Source organism: Calonectris borealis, chromosome 1 (assembly GCF_964195595.1).
Source record: "Calonectris borealis chromosome 1, bCalBor7.hap1.2, whole genome shotgun sequence".
Lineage (NCBI taxonomy): Eukaryota > Metazoa > Chordata > Aves > Procellariiformes > Procellariidae > Calonectris > Calonectris borealis.
Genome location: NC_134312.1, coordinates 2,742,014 through 2,766,714, shown reverse-complemented (window position 1 = coordinate 2,766,714; position 24,701 = coordinate 2,742,014). Strand labels below are relative to the sequence as shown.

Genomic DNA, 24,701 nt, shown 5'->3' with positions numbered 1-24,701 from the left:
GCAAAACGAGAGGTGGATATGAAGAGCGAAGCTTTGCAGTGCCCCCTGTTCATTCATTGTCTGGACATGTTGCTATCAGGTTTTTGAAGTCTAAGGGCTGCTAAGCTAACACCTTTCCATCTAATCTGTTTGTGTTTTGATATGTTGGCCTCCAACCCTCTCCTAAATAGTCTGGGTGATTCATCAGCTTGCTTTTCGCTCAGAGAATATGAATTTTGGTGCTATTTCCAAACTCAGTTCTGTTGTGTGAATGTACATGAACTCTGTGCCCCAGTATCTTTCTGTATTTTGAGTGCTCACACTTTGGTAGCGTGCCAGTAAATAACTCTGGCACTCTTTGTTGTGGACTTGTTCCATCTGCTTTCTCCCTGCAGCGATAGATTAGTTCTTTGGACTCCTGTCCTATCTTTTACTTCCTGTGCAGTTTGCTATACCTACACTTTGCAAAATAGGCACCAAATTTATTCCCTTTTTTTTCCCCTGGCTCTGTGGAGGTCTCAGCTTAAAACCTTTCACAGCAGTGCTTTAGGAGCAGTAGGCTTTTACCCTTTTGGGGCTATGTACTGACCCTTCTGGCTTTTAAAATTCATTTAGCATTTTCAAAGAAAATGAGACCGTTCTGATGCTTTCCAAGGGTAAGAGTTCATTCTAGGATTTATGTACAAAGATCAGCACTTTGAAAGCAGAGATCAATTGCACTAAATTTGAAATAAACTGTAGCCAGTGGCCTATTTTCACACAGTATACTAAGCTTTGCAGAGGTCAAAACAAACATATGGGGGTGTCACCTTTTGGTCCCGCCTAGAAGAATGTCTGTAAAGATGAAGGACCTTTTGATATTTAAGTTTTCATATTAGTTTTGGTCAATATGTTTTGAAATAGCTTTGACCTAATCTCATGGGAGGCCCCAGATCTGGTTTGTCATCAATCTGTGTTACACTACAAGACTTTATTTCGATGTTCCCCTCTTGTGGAAGGTAGATGATCGCTCAGGCGTTTATTTGCATTAGGAATTGTGGAAGTGATAGGTAGTCCAGATCCCTCTGTATCTACCTTTTTTAGTCAGTTCTTATATGAATTCCTGTTGGGAAAGGCTTAGTGTTGAATCTAACTTTAGAGGTGTTACCACTGTAAAACTGAATTATAAAGTAGAAACAATTTGGCTTATCAAGGGGAGGTTCTTTCTTAAAGGCTTGCTGTTCATTCCTTCCCCTGCTCCCAAATGTAGATATAGTTGATCTCCTTTCTGGAGTAGGAGTGTCTTGTGAGATTCCTTCTAGCCCCGTGATTGTTTTGCTGACCTAATTTGGCTTGATGTAACAGCAGTCCACTGATGATGGTTGCTAGGTCAGTGAAACATTTTAAATTAAGGTATTGAACAGGGATTAAGGCTGAAATGAATTCTGTATGCATTTTTGTTTGCCTCTGCTTTTGCAGCAAGTTATGATATTTTTACATTAGCTTTTCTGTTGGCTGAGGATTTTTCTATTTTATTCTTTTCAGAAGGACATTTCAGAGTGCAATGTTATTGTATTGAAATCTTAGTCTCTTCTGGCTCTGCATGGAGGCTGTCTTACGTAGCTATTGTTACTTACCGGTTGTCTGTATTTTGGTCCATCTGTGTGTGTCGCGTGTATTTTTTTTAAACTGCCTTTAGATGGACAAGGTAGGAGAATGTGCAGCTGAAGTGGGATTGCTGGAGTGCTTTGAAGGCTCATTATTTAAAAATAAATTTAAAGGCCTACTTCTGAGAGTCTCTCTTCATGTGTAATTCAGTGAGAGTTCAGCCTGAGAAAAGGTTGGACCCTAAGCATTCATAACTTATCACAAAAACAAGAGCAGTGCGAAAGCAATGTGTGAAGCTGTGTTGTTAATTGCTTCCACATTTTAATATGTATTATTGATTTGCATTATGCAAGAAAAGCTAGGTTATACTGACCTTTCCAGAGGATATTGGGAGAACCTGAAAGCAGAGAATGCAGGCGTTTGAGCAGAAAGAACGGAGAAGAAAAACTCTTGATGTTTCCCAAACGGGGTAGAATAATAGAGACTTTGCCAGTTAGAGAGGATGGCATGAGGCTCGAAAACAAACTGAATGGCAAAGACCAAGGTGTTTCTCTGGGTGATGTAATGGCCTTGGTAAATAATGGAAATGCTGAGTTGAACTGTATTTTACCTGCTGTTTGTTCTGATGAAACCATATCTCTTGAAAAAAAATTGGTATTGCTTGAGGTATTAGGAAAATGGTTGTACTCTAAGATAGTCAGGTTTCAAGAAATGGATACCAAACTCGGAGAAAGGAGGAGACGTGCCAAAAGATTTAATAGGCAGATGGAAAATGTTTACAGCAGAAAAATTAGTAGTGGCTTATTTGCTTTCACTGAAAATTGGATTCTTGCTGTATGCCAAAATAGTGAATTGATTTTTGGAAAACATGCAAATAAGTCTTTGGTCATGGTTAATAGGATCCTGCGTTTGTTCATGTTACATAGTTCAGTTAAATTTTCACTAGTGATAAAAAACATTTGACTATGAAAGCAGCTCCAGTTTGTATGTACTATATGTTTCCCTTCAGCCAAAGGAATAACCGGAAGTTTTAAGGAACTTGGATTTGGTTATAGTCTTGTGTTTTTTTTGGAATTCCTAATAAAGTAAATGTGGGAAAGGGCTGATCTGTGTTAGAAGTGCCAGTTACAGGGACAGATTTAATTAATCTTTTGACATGTTGCTTGTAGGTGAAGGAGAATCTGCTATCCTGCAAGATGCTGCTGCATTGCAAGCGGGATGAGTTACGCAAGCTGTGGATTGAAGGGATTGAGCACAAACATGTCCTGAATTTGCTGGATGAGATAGAGAACATCAAGCAAGTGCCGCAGAAGCTGGAACAGTGCATGGCCAGCAAGCACTACCTCAACGCGACAGACATGCTGGTAAGATGTGGTACCTCGTGCTGAGCCGGTATCTACCAGAAACACGCTGGTCAGCTGTCTGATCATCTGCAGACAGATCTGCCATCTGTGTTACTATTTGCTTTTTTTTTCTGCTTAGTTTCTTCTTTTGTCATTTGCTGCTTTCTTATACTGGAATTTCCGTTTGGTTTTCTTTTGATCCTTCCTGACTGGACTTAGGGTCACAGTCTCCCATCCTGTTCGGTTAGCTCTTGTCTTTCAGAGCTGTCTTTACCTGTTCAGTTGTCCTGATCCTGATGCTTTCTGTAACCATCTAGTTCTTTACCCATTTGATCTGCTCATAGGATTTCCTTCTGCTTTTGCAACCTGGTGCTATATTTTAAAATTAATTTCCCAGACACCTGCCTGTATCATCTTCTTTCTCTATAAAGAAATTATCAATTATTGAATATAAAGAAATTATCAATTATTGAAATTATCAATTATTTCAAAACCTTTTTTGTTATGGAAGAACTATCCTGTTTCTCTTCTATTTCATCTCCCAGAACGTACTCACAACTTTTATCATTATTGAGACGGGAGACTGTTTTTCACCATTTAGGTGTGTTTGCCCCTCATTGTCTTCCTCCTAGTCTTTTTCCAGGACTCTTAATCCTTTCTACTTATTTCCAGCTCTTTTTTAATCTTTTTTCTCCCTCCCTTCAGGTGTTTTTCCTTTTCAGTTCCATCTCTTTTATAAGCATACCTTCCAATTCCAGCCTTGTGGTGGAGGTAGAAGTTTCCTGAACTTCTCTAACAGCAACCTTTTTTTCTTTTTCTCTTGTTTCTAAACTTAACAAGCACACTTCCTCACCAGGCTCCAGTCCTTTCTTTCCTGGAACTGTCTTCTACCAGTAATTAAAAGCTTTACAAGGGAGGTGATCCTTCCCCTCTACTCAGTCCTGACATATGGAGTGCTGAGTCTGGTTCTGGGCTCTCCACTACAAGAGAGAGATGGAGTTACTGGATTGAGTCCAGTGAAGGATCACAAAGATGATTAAGGGACAAGAGCATCTCGCATACAAGGAGAGGCTGAGAGAGCGGAGACTGCTTCACTTAGAGAAGAGAAACCTCAGAGAGATCTTATTAATGATTATAAAGGTCTGATGGGAGGGTGCAAAGGAAACAGAGCCAGACTTCTCAGTGGTGCCCACTGACAGGAGAAGAGGCAACGGACACAGGAGAAGAGGCAACGGATTGAAACCTGGGAAATTATGTCTGAATGTAAGAAAACACTTTTTTACTGTAAGGATGGTTGAACACTGGAACAGGTTGCCCAGGGAGGTTGTGAAGTCTCCATCCGTGGAAAACTTTCAAAACCAAACTGGACGTGGTTCTGGGCAACTGGCCCTGGGTGACCATGCTTGAGCAGGGAGGTGGATTAGATGCTCTCTAGAGGTCCTTTCCAACCTTAAGCAGTCTGTGATTCAAAAGTGAAGGCAAAAGAAGTATGTCTGCTCATATTCCTCTTTGTGTTTGCCAGAGAATGCTTTTACGGAAATCTTTTGGTTACTGGTTTGTTACTGGTTTTTTCAACTTTACTATCCTTTCTGTCTCTTAGCTGTGCCTCTTTGCTTCTTTTTGATAAGTCATTATCCAACAGGATAAAGAGCTGGAAGTCTTAATGTTGTCACCTCATATTCCTAGAGCCCAGACTTGAACTCTTCTTCTTGAACTAGAATTTCCTTCTTTCCATTTTATCTCATCTTAGGTTAAATACGACTGTATAAAACTTACCTTGTTCCCTCTGAAACATTATCAACAGTTTGATGTCAGTCTCATCATCCCTTTCTCTGATGGCATGTGTAGCCCTGTCTGGCTTTCTGTTGTTGCTGTCACATCCTCTTGTCTGATTTCACTCTGCCGTCACCTTCCTGTTTTTTTCTGTTGCTCATGTTCTGTTTTCGTGCCACACGTGGTGCAATCATCTTCCTATAATGTGGTCACAATTTTCCCGTTCTTGCTTTCTAAAACCATCTTCCAGGAACCCACTCAGTCTTACTCTCTTTAGAGTCTCACTGTCCTTCTAATACAAACTATTGTCTTGTATCTTTCCCACCGTATTGTAAGCCGTCTGGGATGAGTAATGTATCCATTTCTGTTGTGTAATATAGAGTGGAATTTTTATGATACTTTATAAATTGTTATGTAAAACCTATTAGAATTCCTGAAAACACATCAGCAGTGCAATAACTTGATGCAGTGTATATGAGAGGAGCGCAGTCAGGTTTTGCCTTGTCAGGTTTCTGATGTAGGAAATTGTGGTGTGATGTTTGTCTGATATTTTCAATTATGAGAGATGAAGTAGTAGATGTAAATTAAGGGCATTCAGTGTAGGGGGAAAAACACGGTATTCAGATACATCAGTATCAATTGAAATGTTGGTGCTTTCTTTTACTGATGGACTTGGCAGTTTGCTTGGTTTGGGTTTTTTAATTTGTTTCAGATTTTTTTGCTTGTTTTTTTTTTAATTAAAAAAAGTTCTTTTTAGAAGGAAATTCCAGGAAAGTAATTAATTTCCTATCTGGAATATAAGATAGGAAGTGTAAGAAGAAAAATAACAGTACTTAGGATTTATCATATAATATGCTTTAGAAATGGTTTGCAATATGTGTATTTGTGATATATTACTGGTTTGCAATATATTGTGTGTGCAGTTTTTTTATATATACACTTATATACGTACACACATAGAATCATAGAATCATACGTGTGTGTGTGTGTAGGTAAGATTGCCCAAGGCTATGAGATAGAGCCAATATTAGACCTCACTGAACTACAGGCTTCTGTAGTATACCATGCTGGTTTTTGTTGTTTGTTTGGTTGTTTTTTTCCCAGAATAGAGCATCTCTTCTAAGAAATCAAATGATAATGATATAAAAAGCAGCTGTTTGTTTGTTTGTTTGTTTTTTAATATATCAAGGAACGCAGAGAAACCTCAAGTGAAAATTGAACACACTATTTCAGCTGTTCATTGACATTTACAATTCTCATTTGAAGAGAAGTGTACCTGTAATAAAGAAATAGTAACCTACCTGCATTTGGAGCTTTTTCACAGACAAAAATCGCTCTAGGCTCATTGGCTTTTGCCATCTTCTGTTAACACTGCCTCTGCAAGATTGTGATGTTGTAATCACTCACTGGCTGCAGGAAAATTCCTTTCTCCTTTTATACGATATGAATATTATGTAAAATAATTACTAAACTGTCAGGGATGCAGAGTGTATATAGATATCTCTGTCCTTTTGTTTCATTCCTCAAGGTAAACAGATGCTCATGGCTTATAAAAAGCCCAAAGTAATGTGACAAGGAGCTTGTATCCCTCACATTGAAATTGGAGCACTGATTAATATTGTTGCCTGTAGCCTTGTGATATGTACAGCCGAAATTGGACCTTTGCAGTCATCGTCTTAGGTTGATGCAAGCACTCTAATGGCATAATTTCTGGTTGCTGCATCGCATTTCTGCAGTCTGTTCTTTGTATTCCACTCACATTAATTGAAGTAATTTTGCCACTGAAGCGTGTTTCAAACCTCTGCATTTAAATTGAAATTTTAATTCCCTTATTGTTTGGAAAAGACGGCTGAAGATGGTTTGTTACAGGTTTCATTATCACTCAAAACTCTCCAGCTGCTGGTTCTAATGTGCAATGACTGAGTAATGCTGGGAAGAATTGTTAATAAAAGAATGGCAGCTTTTCCCAGTAGTATGAACACAATGCAAAGGTATTTTGTGACAGCTTACATTTGTATGAAGTTAAAAATTTTAAGTGGCAGCTTTTTTGTTTCTGATTCTGTATCCATCTAGAGTAGCACAGATGAGCTTCAAATATCATGTATTCGCGTTCTGTGTTCCTCCAGCATCTTGGTAATACACACTCCGGTGAGCAGAGCCGGTAGGATCAGGTTTGCTGTTCTGTAATTGCACCTTACACAGGTTGTGTTAAAAGAACCTAGTTCCAACCTCCTTTGAATTGTGAAGCTTTGGAGAAATCGGGAGGGTCCGGAACAGATAGCACTCCTGTTTGAGATCAAATACATTTCAGTTATTTTCAGTTTCTGTATATGCTTTTTTAAAGTATGAGGTTGTATGTTTTTCTGTAAAGGATCTGTTTTTTTCACACACTAAATTGCTAAAAGTAACATTCACTTTTATGTGGCAATTGAGTGCACATGCACGCATATGTGTGTATTTTCTGTTTAACATAAAACATAAAAAGGAGGCTCAGGGGAGACCTTACCGCTCTCTACAACTACCTGGAAGGAGGTTGTAGTGAGGTGGGTGCTGGTCTCTTTTCCCAAGTAACAAGTGACAGGACGAGAGGAAATGGCCTCAAGTTGTGCCAGGAGAGTTTTGGATTGGATATTAGGAAAAATGTCTTCACCGAAAGGGTTGTCAAGCCTTGGAACAGGCTGCCCAGGGAAGTGGTTGAGTCCCCATCCCTGGAGGTATTTAAGAGACGTGCAGATGTGGTGCTTAGGGACATGGTTTAGCGGTGGACTTGGCAGTTTAGGTTTACGGTTGGACTCGATGATCTTAAAGGTCTTTTCCAGCCTAAATAATTCTATGATTCTATGATTGGGTGCTGAGAGGGGAAGTCTGGCACAGAAGAAGCTTCCTAAGAAAAGGCAGTGGGCAGTCTCCGAAAGGAAGAGCAGCAGAGCTGGTGGCAGAGGCGAGCTGGGCTTGGGAGTATAGCTTGCACTTGGCCTGGAAGCACGAGCTTGGTTGCTGGAAGGCAGGAATCCAAATTCTTCTAGAAGAGATGCTTTAGATGTGCTACGCAACACTATAGCCAAGCCAGAACTTGAGGCAGAGGGCACACGGCAGGATGGGCAGCAGTGGGCAAGGACAGAAGGTTTCTTGCTCGGAGGAAGCAGTTCCGTGCCTAGTCTCCCCCAGCACTGGGCTGTGTATTGAAGGGCAGTACGCTCTGCCTAGCAGTTACTTAATTAACTCAAGTATCGTAGAGGTCTGTGGTGTTGATCTAATTGTTCTGGCTCTACTGTTGACCCATGAGGTACCCATAGGGAGAAATTAATATTTTCCATTTGTTTAAATAATCTAAGAGATTAAATGCTAAAAACAGTTGAAGGAAGAAATGTTGTTGAATCAAGTAATTAAAGGTCATATCATAATATGATTAAATGAAAATTGCTTAGGCTACTTTCTTTGCATTTCCTGGCTTTTATGTGTCTAGCTTTGCAAATTTAATGAACTAATACCAGTTTGTCAAAGAATATAGAGTTTTAAAAAAAAATCTTTTAATTCCAGTAGACCGTGAAACAGTTACTCTGAACTTGATTTATTAGTGCAGGAGTACAGTTCCTTTGGGGTGGGATTGTGTCAGGTAACAAAACACCATGAAACTGCAGAAATACATCCATAGGATAGGAGTGAGGATAACTGCTATTTCCAGTTGAATTTTTTTTTGTTAGAAGGACGACAAGAAGGAAGAACAGAGGTGGAAAGAAGGAAGTATGCAGCCCTCTGACTAGTCTTCACTTAAGTTTAACTTCACGCTTCCTTGTGTTACAGAGCTAGGCGCTGATGTGTAGGTGTGTTTTACTGATGAGCACATCCTTCTCCTTTAGCCTGCGAGTCTTTGTCCCAAGAAATACAAAGCGGAAGTGACAGTAATTTGTTTCTCAAGAAGTAGGCCAGGGAACGCTCCAACACCTACTTTTCTTTCTTTTTCAGTGTTAAGGTCTTCTATTTCAGTTTCCTTATGTCAGGGAAAGAATAATATATGTATCCTGGTCTGCTTTCTGAAGTGAATAATAGCATCAGGCTTTTCTCAGAGCTGACCGCTTTCTTACTGCAAATTTGCATTGTTGCCAGTTTGTTCAGTTTCTAGAGTCGAGCTGTGGCTGTTCTTGTTGCTGCATTCAATTACGTGTACTTGGCGCGGCATCCAGCTGCACGGGAGAGGAGATTGGTTTGCAGGTAAATTAGGTCATTTTCAGTTGTGCTGATGCAGCATAGTTAAAGCATACTGAGTTCACCACCGGCATCCTTATGATGCATTAAATGTATTTTTGCTCAGCTCCATAGACTGTAAGATCTATATTGGGTTAATTTTTTGAAGAGCATTACTTTATTGTGAAATCCTACCTTTATATCAGGAATGTACCAGTCTAAACTAGAGATGCTGACCAGCTCCATTGCCTGCATGCCAAAGCATTTTACAAAAAAGTGTGGGTTTTTTTGTTTTAACTGCAGGGCTTTACAACACAACTGGGCTAATTAGTGGCTGAGAACATGGTCAGAAGTTGAAGACGTTTTAATAAGTGGAAATGCTGTGCAAAAATGATCATAAAGCTACTGAGGTAGTCAGAAGTGAGAGGTGGCATAGGAAAAGGAACTGGAGGAGAGACTAACCATGGGTAAGATATTTTGGAGAACAGTGTGTGAGGCAAGGGAGCCTAGCTTGCTGTGGGAAGTGGGAGTCAAACAAGGAGCTTAAAATATTGAAATGTTTTCTCAGGAGCAAAGAGAGGACATTGTTCTGTGTGTGTACACATTCGCATATTTGGCTTCTTCTTGCGCATCCTGTAACGCATGTGTCCTACTCGGTAAGTGTCCCCTGCCTTCCTATGCGCTTCATGTTAATCATCTATGAAGGCATTTGGAGTGATTAACATCTTCCCAGAAAACATTGGATGTTTGTAGCCCTGGGCACAGTTGTTGAGGAGAGTTTTAATTTTTGTTACTTGAAGGTAGCTGCTACCTGTGGCTTTCCTCAGTATAGTACGAGGAGAGTCTTTCAATTAAAAGTACCATGTAGTAAGCAGTCGTCTTAGACTGGAATAATGAAATAATTCTTAGTCTTGAATAATGAAATTAAAAAAAAAATTGCAACAGTTCTCGGTATGCATTTTATTTACTGTCTGCCTTTCAGGTGGAACAATGAAAAACAATAAAAACAGTCTTTCATTTTGTTTCTGCATTTCTTACTAGAGATCTGGGATTCAGGTACTGCTGCGGAACAGTTTTATATTTTGGAATTAATGCCACAAGTGGAAATAAGAGACTTTTGTTGGTTTGGGTTTCTATAGAAATGCTTTTATTACAAAATTTAAATTTTGGCCCTGCTTGAAATTCTCTTTCTTCTGAATTACAAGAATAGTAATATTTTCCCAGTACTTCTTGCCTTGAAGTGTTTCCCCAGCTAACATTGTGTCTTGTCATTGTTGACCTTATTGATTACAAAGAAGCCTTTTAGAAAACAGAATTGAGAAGCTGACATCTCAAGGGTTGTATATCATTTCAGATTACCTGCTGAGGTGTGTAAGTGTTTATGCTTAAAGAAGCTGTTTTGTTTTAGTTTTTAATGATCGACAAGCCTCTTGATTTCTGTTAGCTGTATGGTTGAGGTACAGATGAGAAAAAAGACAGCTTTATTTTTGTTAAGTTGATGTATGCATAGGACGTGTTCTAGTGATTCACACATAAGCATGGAAATCATGAGCTGTCTTCTGTCTGCTGCTCATTCATTTTGAAATACTGTACCTTTACTCAGGTGCTAGGATTTATTAGTATTATTTGTCTGCCTTCAAGGAGCATTGTAAAACTTAAATAATTAAGTGTGGTAGAATGCTTCTAAGTTCCTTATATGAGAAGCTTTTTTTTTCTTTTTTTCTCTTTAAATTCTGTTTTCTGATCCTTTTTTTTTTTTTTTTTTTAAATAAACTTGCTAGGCTAGGTTTAAAGACATTGCCATATGGAGAGTTTCTTTCCCTTTGAAACACTTTATTTTTTCCCTCAGTGTACTTATCAATAACTTTATCTCATTCTTTTTATCCTGTAATTTCCATTATCTGAGGCAGTCTATTGCATTAAACTGTTAGTGCCTAATACTGCTTCATTTGCATTGACACGTGCTTGACCTCAGCCCCTCCGCTCTTAGTTAATGCACCAACAAGCATTGATATCTCTCTGGAGTATTATCGTGTGGCTGTTAGCTTTACTAATAACAACCATTCATTTAAGCTGATGAAAGTTTATTAAATAAGAAAACATGCTGTAATGAAGGTGAAGAAGAGGTGTCTAGCATCCTTTTATGGTGAAAGTAAGCTGCAGCTACGTGACAGACGCTGCCCTTAATGAAAGGGAGAGGCATCTGTGACGTTATGATATATGCTTTTGGGAATGGGCATTTCTGAACATTAAATTTAATCCTTCCTGATTACAGTGTAGATGCAGTGATGAGAAGTTCTTTGCCCAAGGCAATTGCTCCTGCCATTTAATGATGCATCCATTCTTGGGAGTGCTCTCCTAACAGCTTGAGAGTTTTGTGGTTTAGTTTACATTTGCTTCTCTTTTAACTCATGAGCCTGGTAGTATTACATACCTTCAGGTTAATATTTCCTTTGCCGTTGATGATGTTTGTGATTTTTATTATTAAGGTATGTTATGGACTTCTGTGAGACATTCACGCTTTTATCACTATCTTTGAATACAGCGAATGTTTTTCCATTAATCACTGGTCTTTCCATGAATTCTTTTTTAAACTCTGGATTGTACAGACATAATTCTGCCTGTAGTAAAATAGTGGAACAAACACCGAGAGAAATTGTTGGAGATAGATTGGGTTATGGGACAATATAAAATAATCCAGATAAATCTGATTGCATTTTTAAAATGCAACTTTAAAACTAGAGAACGGTGGGTGAAAAGGTGTAAAAAATTTAGTTTTTAGTAAAGCATTTAAAACATTTGGGGTGATTTTAGCCCAGAGGTTTCCCACTGATGTAAACTGATTTGTGTCTGGTAAAGTTGGCATAATGCTACCAAGTAACTTTCAAAATGGTTTGGTAGAAGAAACGTTGTCATGTAGACCTAGAGGAACACTTACTGTGAATAGCTCATAAATGAAGATGTATGGACAGTGTGCTTGTTTGAGAAGGAGGCAATGGTTGTCTTACACTATGGTTTAATATCACCTTTTGTGAATTTATGAATTCTGTAATAAAAAAAAGTTAGTAAATTAATAGGTGAAGAGCTAATTGAAAGACGTTAAAGATTCCTTTAACAACAGAGAGATGGGACACGGAATGTAAAAGACTTGAAATGTCATCTTGAAGACAGCAAGAGAATCGATTTGGGAAACTGCAGGTTTATATTAAAAGGAAAATCCTGATGTTTCACTTTAATGCATTAGGACCCCATTGTTCTAGACATCATTCATGTAGAGAGAGGACTTGGGACAGAGAAAAAACACACTTTTCTTAATGGCAATTAAGACTAAATGAGGATGCATTAAATCTGAGACAAAAAAGTATGGAAATTTAAAGTGGAAGGTAAATCCTTTTTTATTATTTCTGCTGCCTTCACAATACCTACAACTGTATTGCTAGTCCATGGCAGTGCTCCAGTGAGATTTAATATAGATGTCTATACGAGGTCAAACCAAAGATGGTCTTAAGGCAATACTGTGTCTGATGCAGAGGATGCTTAGAAGGGAGAGTGAGGACAGAGCTAGCAATAGCAATCCTTTCCCAAAACACTCTGTGAGCTTCCAGCACTTGGCAATATGCAGCTTTTGACGGAAAAGCGGGTGTCTTTTGTGTGGAAAAGCTGGTGTCTTTTGTGTTGAATAGCACTCGATAGCTGTTTCTTCCTTGAATTTGTCCTTGTCACTTTTTGCACCAATTTGAACTTTGGGCTTCAACGCTGTCCTTTGGCAATGAGTTCTGTAGCTGAGCTGTCTGACGTGCTTCTTGTAGATGATACTGAATCTTTGATTTGCTAATTTCATCTTATTGCCCAGGAGCTACTGAGGATTCGGGGCACACAACTATCACAGGTACTGGGGCAATACATGTCTCATTTCCACCCAGTTGTCACTCTAATGGAGAAAGTGTCGGGCAATTCTGTGATGCCAATAGATACTCTGACATTCCCATTTCAGGGAAGTCATTTGACCATACGGTTGTTGAAATTGCTCATGTGTTGTGTTAAAGTCCAAGTGAGCAGTTGGATAATCCTCTCTCGTGGTTTTTAGCCACTCTGTTCCTTGAGCACTGCTTTCGGTTTCAGCGCTTTATTACTAGAAAGACATTGATGAATTACAGCGAGCGGAGGAGGAAGGAGAATGATTGATGGGTGACAGGACTAAGGCAAATTCGAAAGAATTAAATTTATGTAGCTGGAGTAAAGGACAGCAAGTGAGGAACATGATTTTATAAATATTTTAAAGTTTTTAGAGGAAAACAGTAAGTTCGGTTGGGTCATTGCTGTTGAAACACTAAAGAAAAATAAAGGACATTTGCGCTTTGTGTTAATGTGTTTATAACAGGTTTGTTTTGACGTTTTCATAAAGTAGGAGCAGTAGTCTTATCAGCAAGAGATATAAAAATAACTTTCGTGAAATATAACATAATTAAGGCAGTACTATAGTGGTAGGGAAATGGCTGTGTCATCTAATAGACCTCCTCCGTACTTGTAACTGATAACATTGAAATTTCTTTTTTTTGAGGGGGGAGGGGGGAGAAAAAATGGTAAGACTAGATGGGATGATTGATTTAGAAAGCAAAATTGTGGAGTTCGGCTTACTGGAATTTGATTCTCTGGAAAACACTCTTCTGCTCTGTTAAGGCATTAAAAAGGAATTGTGTTACTCCTTAGCCTTCATATATACTTTCCTATTGTTGGGCACTGTGCCATGTGCCGGCTGCTTGTGCCTCCTTTGGTAGAATTGGTTGCATTTCAGTAATGTTGATGACTCTGCTGGTGGGAATCTTAATATAAGGTGCTATGTTTAAGAGAAAACAAACCCCACAAACAAAAAGTAACCCTTTTACCCTGTTCCTGTATGTACATTTTCCCTGTCCTTCCCCCATCGAATAAGCTTACACCTGACTACTTATTTCAGGATGAGCTGTTTTCTTGCAACCTGAGCACTTTTTTGTGTGTGTGTAGCTCAGAGTATTCCAAACTAATCTTTCAAACTTCTCCCCCTTTCTGCTTCAGTCACCTACATCAGTCTCCCCCTTTCTGCATCATTTGGCCAGCAAATCCTTTTATCTTAAGAAGGGGAGTGACCTCGGCTATTCCCAAAATACTGCGAAGGAGTCATCTTCTTTAGTCCTCAGTCTTTTATAGCTCTTTGTTTGCTTTCAGCTTGTTAATTCTTACAAGACTGTTTAAAGGTGAACAAAATTGGTAGCAATTTCTTCCATCATCTTAATATCCAGTATGTTAATCAACACTCGGTACTGTTCATCATCAGTGTTTTACAGCTACTCATTAATCCTCACATCCTGTGTACCTTTTTTCCTTCTCCTGTTTTTAAGGGGAAGGAGGCAGTGGCAGTCAGGAATAGCTATCTTTGATCTGTGTGCTTTTCATATTTTTCATGCATTTTAGCTAAAGGCTCCCTGCTTTAGGACCATCTGGGTGTTCTTTAAGTTCTGTGACATCTTAGCTAGCTCATGTTCACTGGTTTGTCTTGATACTGATTCACACTATGCTGTACACTGGCCTGTACGCTGGCAGTTTGGTAGCAGACAATTCCTAATCTTTGGATTTCTTAAGTGCAGCTTGGGTGCAAGTTTTCCACGTGTCCCATTATTTGGATGTCCCACCCTCAAAGGCAGTAACTTTTCAGCTTCATCTTGATTTACCTTGCAACCAAAATAGTAAACAAATTTATAGATGAAATACTGGCTTACTTGATAAGACTTATGTCAAGCTTCTAATTAAAAAATATAAACGCAGTTTAAAAGCAGGCTTAATCAGTTACTCATTACGTGTTCCCAGCAGTGGAGGCTGAAAGTACTCAACAGTCCTCTGCTTTCTGGATGTTAGCCCCTTCCACGAGGATGATGAAAGGACCGGAACATCTGTCCTATGAGGAAAAGCTGAGAGAGCTGGGACTGTTCAGCCTGGAGAAGAGAAGGCTCAAGAGCGATTTTAACAGTGTGTATGAATACCTGAAAGGAGGGTGCAAAGAAGACAGAGCCAGGCTCTGTTTTCCCAGTGCCAGGACCAGAGGCCATGGGCACAAAGTGACACACAGGAGGTTCCCTCTCAACATCAGGAAATGCTTTTGTGCTGTGAGGGTGACCGAGCACTGGCACAGGTTGCCCAGGGAGGTTGTGGAGTCTCCATCCTTGGAGATACTAAAAAGCCACCTGGACATGGTCCTGGGCCAGTGGCTCTGGGCGGCCCTGCTTGAGCAGGGGGGTTGGACCAGATGACCTCCAGAGGTCCCTGCCAACCTGAACCATTCTGTGATACTGTGATTCTCTCCATCATCCATGGAAAATGTGGGAATTTTGCAGGCAAAACAGCCTTGACTTTGGGAACTCTTGCTTAATCTATTGCTAGCTAACATCAACTTCTGATCAGTGATTTGGTTTTTGAGGTGTGGAAAAAAGAGAACACAATCAAAAAACACTTAAGTAAACATGTTTTCTCACTCTTCTCCAGGTGCAATTTAAGTCCAACACCTTTACGCCCCTCCCTTTTCTCAATTTATTTTTTCCGTGGCTTATGCTCAATCTGTTGCAGTTCGTCTAATGAGACGATGGGTGGCACAGAAAGTCGGTGTCATCTATAAGGGTTTCTTTCTGCTACTCTGTTTCTTACTGGTTTCCTCTGCAGCACTTTGGTTCTTCAGATTTTCCTCTGCTACACTTTTCCTTAGAGTGCCTGCTTCGATGTGGGTCACCCACAAACTGCAGTCCCTTTGAGGGGTGTCCCTGCTCCAGCATGGGTCACTCCCATGCCACAGGCCCTCAGAGTGGTCCCCCTCCAAGAGCGTCTCTCCAGCCGCTCGCGGTTGCTGGTTTCTTTAAATATGTTGGAACAGGGGTGCCACGTGCCACCCCAAACCAAAACGACCCACTGGAAAATTCCGTGTCAGGTGCAATTCAGCATCCTTTAGATACATTTGCAGTGTTAGAAGGTTGGAGGATCAGTTCTCTAATGCATCATCTGCTCTTAAATTTATCACGTGTTAAATTCTTTGAATAGAGACCATCATTTGTAGGTGTTCTGCCTTTTTGCCCAGTGCAAAATCCCAACAGCTGGAGTGTGAGTACCCTTCTGTTTCTTAAGCAAACTTTTCAAGTTAGGTCGTTATCTCGCGCAGGTCAGGTGTAAATTGAATTCAGTGAACTGCTTGTTTAGATCTGGCTACACACATTTAAGCCATTTTTTAGTCATTTTCCTTTCCTGTACCTTTTGAAAGCGAGTTCCGTGTAAAAGTGGTAGATCAATTCTCCTCCTTTTAAATGTCAGCATTGTCTTTATTCATCCAGAAAGGCAGCTGAAACCTTCTAGGCTGCTGCTATTTATTTACCGCTTTATTCAGAGTATTCAGCTTTTTTCCTTTTGTCATATTGCGTTTGTGTATGACTTGACTTTTTTACCTTCAAATTGTGACCTACCACATTGGTTTCTTTTAACCTTTCTCAGTTGTTTGTTCATGTTTTCATATCTGTTGTCTGAACTCAGAATGGGCTGGTATCCCAGACACGGAAAGCATTTAGTTTTCTAGTTTGAACAACCATTATCCTGTTTTTTTTGCCCCAAAGAAGCACCTAGTCAAGGGTTTTCATTTTATCTCTGCTCATAGACTTCCAGGATTGTGGAGGTCTAGAATTAAAAAAAAATTTCCTCTCTTTTCACATCTATTTTTTTTGAAAACTAAAATACTGTTGAAAAACCTTTTAAGGGAATACGTAGGTTTAACTGCAAGCAGATTGGAAGACCTTGGCCAAAGTCAGGAAAGAAATAAGAATTTTAACAAATATCTTGCTAGTACTTAGGTTCTAGTTTGTTGTAAAACGCTAAATTAAAACCTTCCAAATGGGATGTTATGATATGCAAATGTTTAGCTACATTTTCTTTTTAAGGCAATTAAGCCCTACTATAAACTGACTGTGACCTTTAAACAAGCTGCATAATGGTTCTGGTGCCATGGTTATTTTCTATAAACTTGCGATTTTTAGCTCATACAAAGCAGAGCTCTTTTTTCAGGCTTATTTCATTGATCCTTATTTTCTAAAGGGTCACTGCTTACTATTGTAGGTAATAATAAGTACAATAATAAGTAGATATAGATAAGTAGATTTAAACATCAGAAATAACTCTCAGATTATCTAAATCAAATTCTATGTAATCCAGGCCAATATTTTTATTATTATTTGAATAAATATATTTATTTTGTATTTATTTAAGTATGGCTTTCAATGGGAGAGACAGACTTCTTTCAGAGTTTTTTAAAAAAAAAAAAAAAAAAGAAAATTAAAAAAAAGGTGATGGTGGGGATTACCTACCATTTCTTTTGGTACTATTTGCTCATGGTAAATCAGCTTTTTAAAGAATAATAAGAAGATGCTTGTCTGTTGATTCACCTTCCAGCTGTTTTCTCTTGCTGTAGCTCCTCTCTGCACCCCAACCCTTGCCAAAAGAAAAATGTTGGGGAGCTCTCTTACATATAATTATCTTTGTGTCCAGGTACTCAAACATAATGCCGTTATCTACCTCCAACCTCCCACCCTCAGGGGAAAAAGAAAAAAAAAAAATCACTTATTCATTTCCATTTAGCTAAGCCAGGTGGGTGTAAGAAAGCAGCTTGAAGGACCCTCAGATGTTTTTTCTGGACCCTTGAACCACTTGTAGTTCTCTTCTGTACATCTAATTTTCAGGTTCTCTGAAAAAGGCTGCTATATTCCATTATCAGTCTTAACCAGAGTCTTGTAGTGATAATTCTTCTGCTCTATATACAATTCTACATCTGTTAGTCCTTTTGTTAGTATGAATAGCACACAGTAGGTAATAGGAGTTTTAAACACCACGTAACTACTTGGGAAATCTAGTCTAAGCTGAGAGGAGAAAAGGAAGGGGAGAAAATCTATTTAAATGTGATACCGTTGCATGTTTTATAGCATCTTTAATCTTCATTATCCAACACGCTTACCACAGCGAGGACAAGGAGCAAAAAGCAGGGGTGGTGTATTAATTGCACCCTCAGTTCAGTGTACGTGCAGGGTGGCAATGATAGGGAAAACAAGGTTTGGTTCCCTCACAGACTTTTTGGATAACACAGTATTGTGCCGAATCAGTGTCCTATTATTTGGATCTCCCACTCCTGTATCTGCAGGATCATAGCCAGCAGATCAAGGCAAGTGACTATGCACTTGTGAGGCTGCGTCTGAAGTACCACGTCCAGTTTTGGGGGCCCCTCTACAAGAAAGGTACATACCTGTTCTTGTATGGGAGAGGAAACGTAGTCCAGTATATGGGAGAGCCCCCAGGGTGGTGGGGGTTAGAAGCACACAACGTATAAGAAGATGCTGCAGTAATTGGGCTTGTTTAGCCTGCAGAAAAGAGTGGGTTTTTGCTCTCTGTGGCCATCTAAAAGAGTTAGAGGGAAAATGGAGCCAGGCTCCTCTCAGAAGCACACAGTGAACGAATGAGAGGCGACGGTCACCAATTTCTGTGGGAGAAACTGGCTGGACATAAGGAGAAAATTCTTCCCCATGAGAGGGGTTAAACACCAGGAGCAAGAGACCAGAGAGAGTGTGAATCTCCATGCTTGCAGATTTTCAGACCTTGGCTGGAGGCCCTGAGCAGCCTGATCTAACGTTGAAGTTAGTTCTGCTTTGAGCAGGGGCTTGGACTGGAAACCTCCGGAGGTCCCTTCCAAGCTGGATCAGTATATTATTCTAGCAACGCTGTGAATGCTGATTCCTGACTTCCAGAATTATTTGACTTCCTCTGACAGAAACTGTTGAAGTCTGTGCTCGCTGCCGTTACACATCAGCGTTTACGCAGTGACCACAGCGTGCTTCTGAGCTACTGCAGTTATTTCTCATCCTAGTATATGGGGATTGTGCAGCTATGCATTTGAGATCGCTCTTTGGTAGGTGTGGATAGCCTTTGGCCTCACTGCTATGCTTAATGGCAGGTGCCATATAGGATTGGCTCAAATGCCTTTTAATTTTGATGTACAACAAGCTCTGTAAAGCAGAGATGAATGTGGTGGAAGATAGCAACCAGAGAAGCTGGGTCGTTCTAGCAATGTTTAATTTCCCAGCACTGCTTCTTTTGAAGTGAGTGTTCAAAACACTGCTGGTGAACTGAAAAAATCGAAAACTTACTATAACGAACTGAAAATATTAAAACCGATATGGAAATGTTGTAGTTTGTAAGGTTTTTCTATTCTTAATTGTTCAAAGTAATAAAATTAAAATCCTAATAAGTGATACAAATAATCAGAAGTGAAGGGCTTCTGTCTGTCTGAGGACTCCAGATAACTTTGTAATAAATGAGTGGAAAAATAATAGATACAATTTAAATATAAAATCCCTATTTTTTTTGAAGTTTACTATTCAAGAGGGAGGGAGACAGTTGCCTTTTAAAATGTGAAAAGCTTTTTATGTTTAGGAATGGTGGTAGCAATATAAATACATTCAACCACCAACACTTAGGTTTCTTTCTAGAATGCACCTTTTTCTTGGTTAGTTCTTTATACCGTAAGCAGAGGAGCAGCATCTGCAATAAAAAATAGAAATCCAAAAGTAAGGGGTTTTCTCCTAAATTAATGTTCTCTAACTGGAGGAATCACTACTAACTCGAGGAACAGCAATACTTTCTTGCAGAGCAGTATTTGTGTTGTACCCTGACCCGTTACTGCTTTGTGCAGCCTGTCTCCCACTCATCTAGCTCCTTTTGCATATCAGGGTTTGAAATGAGAAAAGGTTAAGAACAACTAGTGGAAATGATATGCCCAAGTTGAGTGATGAGTTGATGACACAATGGTAAATAAATCTCTATGATCTTCAAAGTTGAAAGTATTTTTATCATACATTTGGGTCTCTTGCATAATACAAGTGATGGTGTGTTACTAGCTGAGTGGGGGCATAAAATTCTGGTCTTGATCTAAACTTTGCCAATGATAGACATAGTCCCCATCATGAATTCAACTTAAAAAGTGTTATTTCTTTCTAGTCTTGCTCTCGGTGCTCACCCTATTTTTCTTGGCCGCACATGGCATTGGCTGTGCTCTTGGCTGACCCACCATGGTGATTTTCCAAGTCCCTTTGTAACTTCACTGTTTCTCAAGATAGTTGACCATCTTGTTAGCATGGCCCGGATGGATACTTGGACTTTGAAGCCAATTGTAAACTACTTCTGCTTGTGTTTCCAAATAGTCAACAGAGCTGTTGTCATTATTACTGCTCTTCCTATTCACTTTCTGCTTCCCTTTCTTTGCCATCCATCTCTGTAACTCCTAATCTCCCTGCTTCTGGAGAGCAAAGCCTTTGTGATGACAGTGTCGATATGTGCTGAAAAAGAGTTTTAAGAACTGATCTTTCCCAGGATAGTAAGGTGAAACACAAGCTTGTCAAGGTTTTTCTTGTAACAGTTCCATTGTTCGATCTAGCTGTAGTGTATTTTTAATTTTGTGCATTCTTTGCAGACATCTTTGCATCATTTTAGTTGCTTACGCTACTGCTCTGTGGTAAGTTATCCAGCACACAAATTAGACAAATCTTTTAATCTCATATATTGTATTCTGAAATATAATCTGGGGTGCTGCTTTATAGCTTGCTTATTGCCAGGACTTAAATCATCTTTCCGTAAGTAAAATAACAGAAGGGAAAAATGTTTGGTTTCTTTTTTTTTAACATAATGTTTGTGCTTGTTGCCAACTAAACCAATTGGAGACTTTACCTTGACTTCCATGAACTTGGATTGAGCCTGTAGTTACTTTCCAGACCCAAACTGTTCTGAACATTAAAGCTTTTCTCTTGCGCTCTGTCTTGATAATTGGCGGTAATGGGAAATGAAATATTGGAAAAGAAATCAGTGGTTAGGTGAGGCTTTGCTGGAGCGGAGCTGCCTTATGTTAAAAGCCTCCAAGTGTGCATAACGTTGAAAATTGCCCGTGTTATTTACCTGTAGAGTTCAGTCACTGGGAGAGTGACATTTGTCAAGGACATAACTTCCAGCTTGTCTGACTGCAAATATGAAGTGTCAAAAAGGACATAAAAAAAACCACCTGACAAACCCCACCAAAAAAAAAAAGTAGTTTTTTCCAGAAGAAGTAAGTTCAGTGCATAACAATACTTTTTTTTTTTTACTTTTTTAAATACAATAAATGATTGACTTCCTTTTGTTTCTCAAAAGACGTGTTTGAGAGCTGTATGTTGGTCTTAATAATTAGTTTTGAGAATAACTAACTTTTTAGGAACTGGGAAGATAAAAATAGAGCCGAATGATCCTAGTGGAAAGCTTTAATTTTTTGTTGCTTGTGTTTTAGATAATACTTTTCCTGAATGTCTTGGAACCTTTTTAATGTCATTTTCCTGCTTGCTTTCAGTTCTTCCCTCACTGCATTTTCATCTCTCAGCTTCTCGGTTTGACAAATGTTGTTCCTGATCTTGTTCTTGCTTTGGTGAAATTGCTGACAGCTTTCAGGGCAGTGATGAATGCCTGCAACTCCCCTGAAGTGACTGGGGGGGTTAAAGCGCCTTTGGGATTGGGAAATTTGGGGTACATCTCTACCTGCCAAAGGAAGAAGATAAAAATCAGCACTTACACTTCTGCCAAAGGTTTCCAAGCTGTGTCTGCATGCCTGCTGAGCCTTCTCTATTTGTATGTACTCCAGCACGTCAGCTTTTTGGGGAAAAGCAAATTTGGTTTTTTGCTTCATCTGTGGTGTGGTTTTGTGATGTGTTATGGCCAGACTTCCATAACTGTTCACAAATAGATACTGGGAAGAAAGAGGATGGATAGTGCTTTGTGTTAAGTGATAGGAACCCCGTAAATGCTGTTGGAGTTGCAGCGCTGGTGGGCTTAGGAGGTTCAGTCCTCTGTGATTAATACTGTGACACAAATTCTTTCTCAAGACTGAGCTGTATCCTAAAGACTGGCAGCAAGGGCACGCTCTCATCACCCATGCAGAGAAAAGAATTTCATAGTTAAGGACTTCTTGGCAAAATTTTTTAGAAGGAAGGAAAAAGTGCAGCTTCCTTTTAGAAACTGCTCTTAATTTAAAAAGCCTGACTGCCCCAAAGCTGTTTCAGGGTCATTCTTGACCTGGAGGCAAGCAAAGTAATACATTGTTGATAGATGTTCTTTCAGTATAGTTAATATTTACTGGTATTAAGGGACCAGACCTTAGCTTGGCTGTCTACTTACTGTATCTCCTTGCTTTTCATTTTTAATGTTTAGCTGACAGTTTTGCTATAAACTTAAATCCTGAAGTGCAAGCAAATGTCTTATTTCACTATTAGTATCTTCAGTTATTAGGGAATGATTTTTCTTTTTTTAATTTTAAATCTCTGTATGCAAAACATGCTATTTCTAGTTTCTTACAACTTCAGCACTGAGATTTTGGAAACTGCAGAGGGATGCTGGTTTTTTGTTTTGTTTGTTTGGTTGGGTTTTTTTGTGGGTTTTTTTTGTGTGTGTTTTTTTTTTTTTAGTAACTGTGGAAGTGCTCTGTTAAATAGTTAGAAAAACAAGTAAACTGCGAGAGATGCAAATTGATAGTGTTGCTTTTATGCACTGATTTGTCATTCCTGGTGGCTTTTGTCCATGTTTGGTTTTAGGATATAAATGGAAGTTAGGTTCCTCAGTCTAGTGCCCGCTGGATGTCAGCTGGTCACTACTGAAGTGCATCAGCAGAGAAATGTTGCTTATGGCCTGTTTACGTTACTTCATGTCTAGATCCCTGTCTATTACTCTGTTGCTTGTATAAAGTTATTTTCCTTAATTTGAGCCTTAATAATTGAGCATTAAAAAAAACCCCATACTCTTTAGAGATCAAAAGTACCTTTGAACTGGCAATAGCTTTCATTAATCTGATGGCTATGTTTATTTAAATTGTGTATTTACATGACGTAGCAGCTATGTAGGCTAGAAGATGAGGCCTCCTAAGCTTTTTCAGCTATGTCATGACATCACTTTAGGCCAATAAGGCTTAAGCCCTTTCTCCCTGTTTATAGAATTGGGAATAAGGTTTTGTTGGTGTTTCTGTAATGAAAAGAATAAAGACAATCAAACATCATTGTCAGTATCCTTTTCTAACGTTTTCTACTTGATAATCCTCTTATTTTGTGATGAACTGTGCTTTGATTTTTATTTAAGGAACTGTGTTTTAACTAACTTGTTTGATACATATGCTCAAAATATTTGAAGACTGCTCATTAAATCTGAGTTGTTCGCATATTGGACCCTTTTTATATATTGAATTTTCTTTTAGGAATAGAAATAAAGAAATACTACTTAAACGTTTTCTGCTTTGAAAGGGTTTATGAATAGAATCATCATGGTGTTCAGACAATCCCCTAATCAAAGAGAAGAGTCCTGAGAGATGAATGAATTGACCTTTAAAAGTTGTCACGTGTTCCCCTTCCAGGTGTCAGCGGTGGACTCCTTGGAGGGTCCCCTTCTTCAGGTGGAGGGATTGAGTGATCTGAGACTGGAGCTCCACAGTAAGAAGATGAACATGCACTTAGTCCTGATAGATGAATTACACCGTCATCTTTACATCAAATCAACTAACCGAGTAGGACAACGCAACAAGGAGAAAGGGAGAATAAGGTAGGCTTGGTGTGATGCTAACTGAGGGCATGGGAGGGAAGAGGACAACATTCTCCCTTTCATAAGTAGAAACTTTCTTGGGAGAGTGCCATCGCCTTACACCTCAACCTTTCATTTTTGGCAAGCAAATTTCTCATGCTTCTGGCTGTGGAGAGCAGAAAAACTCATATGTTGATGCACCTTCGAGCCTGTGAACAGTCTGTTCTCGTTCTTTCACTTTTGCTTAGTGATTCTGTTGTTTTTTTGCTGCTTCCCACAGAATTGTGATGAGGTCAGTTCCTTTTAGCATTCTCTTCCTTCTCTGATGCGTATACCTTTCCTACAAATGTCATGATCCTGCTGCTCAGGTCAGGCAAAGGGAAGAACACAAGGAAAAATTGCTCATCTTTTCTAGCAGGCATCCAAGGTTTAAAAGACTTCTAGCTAACCATAAGGTTACTAGCGGAGGCTGCAATATGGAGGTGCCTGAGCAGTGTCTTGGCTGTGTTGTGTTTCTAAGGTGTTTTAAAGATGTTGAAACTTCTTACCTGGTGCCTCTGATCAGTGGAAGTCCAGCTTAAGTACAGGTGCCTGGCTATTTTTTCCTAATTTTGCGAATTCTAAGTTTGAGGGCAATAGAGTTTTTGGGAGGGAAGGAAGAAAGATAATGTCTAGAAAAGAGAGACACAGATTGGAGGGTAACTTTTGTAGAGTAGAAGAGGTAATAAACAAGGGCGAGGAGCAAAAGGGGGGCCAGCATATGATAAAGATGCAGAGAAAAGGTAAATCAGCATTTTATTATGAGAAGGAATAAAAAATGCTTACAGAAATAAGAGGAGAGTAAGTTACATTAAATGAATTTATGAAATAAAGGATTGATTGAAGTTGAAATTTCTAGGAAGGAGGGTTGCTAGCAAGTCATCAGTCTCTTCCTTACTCATCTTGTTAATTAAAAACAGACACAAAGCTTTGGTGTACCCAGATTATGCGACTGCTAATTAACTGCAGTTTTTTATGACTGCTACAGGGACTCTTATCTTTTTCTTGTTTTCTATCTTTTTTCACGTTCCCTGTTGCGCATCATCGATATTTGATAACATGAACTCTTGCATCAAGGACAGTATTGTTGCTATGTTTTAGTGTGCTGCCCTAGACTGGCTGCTGACCGGGGAGCAACAATGTTTATAATTATTTCTTGTATTGGTT

General features: G+C 39.2%; 1 protein-coding gene across 16 annotated transcripts in view; it reads left to right on the top strand.

Annotated features, from left to right (window-relative positions):
* The window catches only part of EXOC4 (exocyst complex component 4), a 404,931-nt gene that overhangs the window by 22,837 nt on the left and 357,393 nt on the right, over positions 1 to 24,701 (top strand). For all 16 annotated transcript variants that reach the window (XM_075142390.1, XM_075142380.1, XM_075142401.1 and 13 more), the window contains exons 3-4: positions 2,736 to 2,930; positions 23,332 to 23,516. In XM_075142390.1, the coding sequence (XP_074998491.1) occupies positions 2,736 to 2,930; positions 23,332 to 23,516 (380 nt within the window). The remainder of the gene's footprint in view (positions 1 to 2,735; positions 2,931 to 23,331; positions 23,517 to 24,701) is intronic.